Here is a 5,169-nt window from a genome sequence, read left to right on the forward strand (position 1 = left end):
TCACTGACAGAGACCACCACAGAAACCACTACCCCCACAGTCACACCACTGACAGAGACCACCACAGAAACCACTACACCCACAGTCACATCACTGACAGAGACCACCACAGAAACCACTACACCCACAGTCACACCACTGACAGAGACCACCACACCCACAGCCACACCACTGACAATGACCACAACAGAGATCACACCCACAGCCATACCACTGACAGAGACCACCACACCCACAGACAGACCACTGACAGAAACCACCACACCCACAGTCACACCACTGACAAAGACCAGCACACCCACAGCCACACCACTGACAAAGACTACCACAGAACCCACCACAGCCCCACCACTGACAAAGACCACCACAGACACACCACTGACAAAGACCATCACACCCACAGGCACACCACTGACAACCACCACAGCAGAAACCACCACACCCAGAGCCACACCACTGACAGAGACCACCACACCCACAGTCACACCACTGACAAAGACCACCACAGAGACCACCACAGCCACACCACTGACAAAGACCACAACAGAAACCACTACAGCCACACCACTGACAAAGACCACCATAGGGTCCACCACACCTATAGCCACACCACTGACAAAGACCACCACAGAGACCACTACATCCACAGCCACACCACTGACAAAGACCACTGCACCTACAGTCCCACCACTGACAAAGACCACAACAGGGACCACTCAAGCCCAAAACTTGGTCAGCACAATAACAACCTCCACAGCCCCAATATCACATTCTACTTCAACCATCCTCCCTGTAACCACTTCTCCACTGCTCAGTACTATCTCCCTTCCATCTACCAGTAGAGGCACTGGAACACCCGTGACACACACCACAACAGCTGCCCCCACTGGGCCACACACTCCATTCACCACTCACTCCAGTGCCACCTTTTCTGTCCACACCACCTCTCACACAACAGTTCTGCCAACAGGAACATCCTTCCGGACCACCACCACCCATTCCACCCCATCACATCCAGAGACCCTTCCCATCCATGTGTCAACATCTGTGACTTCAACCTCTCACCAAGTCATCACCCCAACTGAGTCCCATGCTACCTACTCCACCACAAAGCCTACTGGCACCCCAATGCCATTGACACACGTCCCGGTCACATCCACGGCACCCACATCCATATCCCCACTGCTGACAACAACAATAGGGAGCACCACACCCACAACCCTGCCACTCACAAAGACCACAACAGGGACCACACAAACCCAGAGCTCAGTCAGCACAGCACCACTACAAAGCTCTAGCTTCAGCTCTCCATTGTCTTCTCCAGCTTCTCTGAACCCAAGCCAAAGTCCTTTAACCACTTCTGTTTCTGTGTCGACTCTTCCCCATTACCCCTCTTCTTCCACTGTCCCAATCCCCTCCTCCTTGCCCACTGTTTCCTCTCCTCCTCCTCACGGGTCCTCGAACACCTCTCCTTTGATATCGTCTTCCCCTTCCCCTTCTGCAGTCTCCACTTCACACAGCATCCCAAGCGTCAGCTCAGCTCCACACAGTCCCTCGCCCTCTGCACCTCTGACCATGTCACAAACAGCGTCCCTGCCAACCAGCCCCCCTTCCCCAGCCGCCTCCACACCCATCAGGGCCTCCCTGTCACCTCCATCAGCTCCCACCCTGTCCCCTGCCCCCACTGTTAGTACGGTCATCCTGTCTACACCCCGGACCACGGTCAGCAGTCCCACTTCCTCTGTCCCATCCTCTCAGTCCACCACCGCCCAGTCCACCTCTCTCACCACCCAAACCCCCACCCACGGCCTCCTGTCTTCTACACTGGGGGTGACAGCCGTCCCAAGTTCTCCAGCCACCAACCTCACCACCAGACAGCCGAGTACCACCAGGCTGCAGACTACTGTGTTCCTAGCCAGCTCCATCACTGCACACGGAAGCTCCTCCCTCCCCACCACCAGGTCTGTGTCCACTGAGAGCCAGTCCATCTCCTCTCTCATCACATCTCTTCCCAGCTCTGCAGGTGAGTGACAGCTCTGCAGCCACCTCATGACCCACGGGGCACACTTCTCAGCCTTGTCTGTGTGTTCTGGACAACACTCTGGGCCACTCCCATTGGATCCCCGCCTTTTCTTGTCCCCTCACACCTCCTGATGACCCTGTGGGTGCTGCCTCTCCCCCAACCTCTGCTGCACCCCATCACGCCTTGCCCACACCCACAGAGGCTGGTCCGGCTCTCACAGCAAGTGTATGTTTCTCCCCTCTAAAGCTATCACTTGCCCTGCCTAGGGACGGTCGGGCAGCACAGGACCACGAGCAGACTTGGGGTCATGCACAACCAGCTGGAGCTGCAGCCGCAGCCTCTGGCCAGCCCTGGCGTGCCACCCCAGGTCTCCAAGCTCTGGTGCTTCAGCCATGTCCTGGGGGTGTCTGGAAGGACAGGGCCACAGCTCCCCCACCCCCTCTCCATCCTGCCCTCTGCTGTATGCTGCTCACATGTCCTCTGGGCCTCTCCTCGGCCTTTCTTGGCCAGGTCAATGAACTCCAGCCTGGCCAGCCTCACCCAGGTTACAGAAAGCACACACACAGCTCACTTCAGGTGCTTGCCAGGGGCTGAACTGGAACTAGTGGCTGGGGTGCCCAGGCCTCAGTGCTGCAGGTGCCTCCAGCTCTGCTCTGCCTTCCTGCTCGAGACCTGCCCGAGCCCCCTGTCCTCCAGGGATGCCTCTCCCTTGCATGGCATGCATCCCCAGGCTTCCCGCAGTGGGACACCTGCCACTGCAGGATGGCACTGACAGGCAGCCTGCTCTCTTGAGGGACGAGGACCAGGGAGAGGCTGCCTGTTGAGCAGGAGACCAGAGTGTGGGGTGAGAGCAGGAGCAGGAGATGGAGCAGAGGAGGGCGGGGGCAATGGGAACCATGGGGACGCACCCCGAGCTCTGTCCCTGCCAAGCCTCTCACCTCACCTCCAGTGAAAAGCAAGGCAGGAAGGCGTGAAGCCACAGGCAGGCCTCACATGCGGGCAGGTGGGAAGGGGAGAGCCACTGTGCAGTCTTCCCTTTTTCACTCAAGTCCCACACTGGCAGTTCTCTGACGGGCACCCAGGCCTGTCCACTGCAATGGATGCAGGGCAGAGCTCACAGCCGGTCCACATCCAGCCCGCCCCCAATAGCACAGACCGCTGCAGGGAGTTCGTGCGATACCATCTGTTCCCATGGGGTACACTGACACCTACCCCATCCCTCTCACAGGTACTGAGACCAGCAGATCAGAGACAGCTCCGCCCACAGGTTGGTGCTGGGCCGGGAGGGAAGGTGGCGAGGGAGGCTGGGGGCTGAGCGTGGCTCCACCAGGGCCAGGGCTGGAATCGGCCTCACCCTCTGAGAAACCCTCGACCTTAAGGGACATCCAATGCAGCCAGTTTTCAGTAAGAAAAAACACAACGAGAGACTTAACGTTAGGCTTTGTTTCTACACAAAGCTGTGAGGTCTGACCTTGGTGGGGCTCAGACAAGGGGAGATGGCCCGGGGCCCAGGGTGGGGACCCAGGAGAGACACCACTGTGGGCAGGTGCCCAAGTGGCCCCGTTCAGATCATCTAAGCAGTCAGGCAGCTGGCAGCCTTCCCTCAGCGGAGCCAGCACCACCCACTGTGCCGCAGAACAAGGGGTTAAAAACCCCCGTCCTAGAGCCAGGTACGTCAGCTCCTGCTCTCGAGGGGGCCAGGTGCGGAGCCCCCAGAGGCCATGCCCCGGGGTTGCTGTCTGACGCCTGCCTCTCCACGCCCAGGGGCCTGCAGCGTGAAGGTGTCTGAGGAAGAAGTCACTTACCAGGGGTGCACGGCCAACATCACAGTGACCCGCTGCGAGGGTGTGTGCACCTCCTCGGCCAGGTGAGCCATCGGCCCTGTGCAGCACCTGTCCGGGTCCTGGGCTGGGAGCCCGCCCTGCCCAACAGAGGCACTTCTCACAGAAGCTAGGGAAGATCCACCGAGAGCTCCCAGCCCCAGCAGCGTGCCGCCCCGTCAGGTCACCCTGGCCCCCACACACACACCTGTCTGCGCCACACCTGCTGGGAGCAGGGGAGCTCAGAAACGGGAGCCAGCCCCTGCCTGAAGGCCCAGGCTGGGATCCTGGCGCCCACCTCTCCAAGGGCCCGGGAGGGGCACCCTGAGGCAGCTGCCCTGACGCACGCTCCACCACTGCTCCTCTGCAGCTTCAACACCAACACCATGCAAGTGGCCACCATCTGCAGCTGCTGCCACCCCGTCAGCTCCTACGAGGAGCAGCTCATGCTGCCCTGCACGGACCCTGAGGTGCGGGGGCAGCAGCTGGTGCTCACGGTGCAAGTGTTCAGCAGCTGTGCGTGCCGCCGCCGGCGCTGCGGAGACTAGAGCTGCATCCACAAAACCGCCCCGACACGCTGGGCCCCGCAGCCCCTCCCGAGGCATAGCCGCGGCCTCCGAGAGCCTCCGAGGGGGCTCGCCTGGGCCCCCAGAGAGAAAGGAGGTGCAGGGGGGCTTCTGCAGGCCCGACTGGACCCAGCAGGCTGCACTGGACTGGCTGGCCTCCGGGGCCACACAGGGCACTGCCTGCACGCCCACGGCTCGTGCACACAGCCTCCAGGCCTGCTGGGACCAGGACCCGGGGTGAGAGCAGCAAGGAAGGCCGTCCAGAACGGGCTCCTGGGAGGCCGGGCCCCCGAGCAGAGGATCGGGGAGAGACACAGGTCACGGCGCACAGAGGGAAGCAAAGGGGGAGGAGCACCCCAGCTGCCTGCCGACAAAGCTCACCCTGGGGAGGGGGCACCAGGCGCTGTGCCCCACAGCCCCGGTGAACGGGTGACAAATAAACGCACTGGTCAAAGCACGAAGGCTCACGAAGACTCCTGCTGGCTCCCACGCCCTCGCGTTCAGAGCCCCCAGATCCACTCCTGGTCCACGGGACTGGCCCAACATCAGTCTGGGCCCAGCAGGGACACTGCTGTGGCCCCAGGCCCTCCCCTCCCCTCCCCTGCAGGCCCTTGCCCCGCTCCTAGCTCAGGACCACTCTCCCGTGACACCCTCGTCTTAAGGGACCCTGCACCCCACCTGTGGCGGGGGTCGCCCTGCCTGAGCTCAGCAGGCTTACTCTCCAGGAAGGAACTTCTGGGCCCACTTGCCCCCTACACCC

General features: G+C 61.3%; 1 protein-coding gene across 1 annotated transcript in view; it reads left to right on the forward strand.

Moving 5' to 3' along the window:
* The window catches only part of LOC104996184 (mucin-6-like), a gene marked incomplete at both ends in the record, with an annotated part of 10,266 nt that overhangs the window by 4,924 nt on the left and 173 nt on the right, over nucleotides 1-5,169 (forward strand). Inside the window, 9 exon segments of the mRNA XM_010850326.1 lie at nucleotides 521-792; nucleotides 1,114-1,269; nucleotides 1,661-2,023; nucleotides 2,290-2,417; nucleotides 3,252-3,290; nucleotides 3,660-3,693; nucleotides 3,788-3,890; nucleotides 4,214-4,363; nucleotides 4,496-4,646. Coding sequence (XP_010848628.1) covers nucleotides 521-792; nucleotides 1,114-1,269; nucleotides 1,661-2,023; nucleotides 2,290-2,417; nucleotides 3,252-3,290; nucleotides 3,660-3,693; nucleotides 3,788-3,890; nucleotides 4,214-4,363; nucleotides 4,496-4,646 — 1,396 coding nt within the window.

Source organism: Bison bison, unplaced genomic scaffold (genome assembly GCF_000754665.1).
Source record: "Bison bison bison isolate TAMUID 2011002044 unplaced genomic scaffold, Bison_UMD1.0 scf7180017851247, whole genome shotgun sequence".
NCBI classification, from domain to species: domain Eukaryota; kingdom Metazoa; phylum Chordata; class Mammalia; order Artiodactyla; family Bovidae; genus Bison; species Bison bison.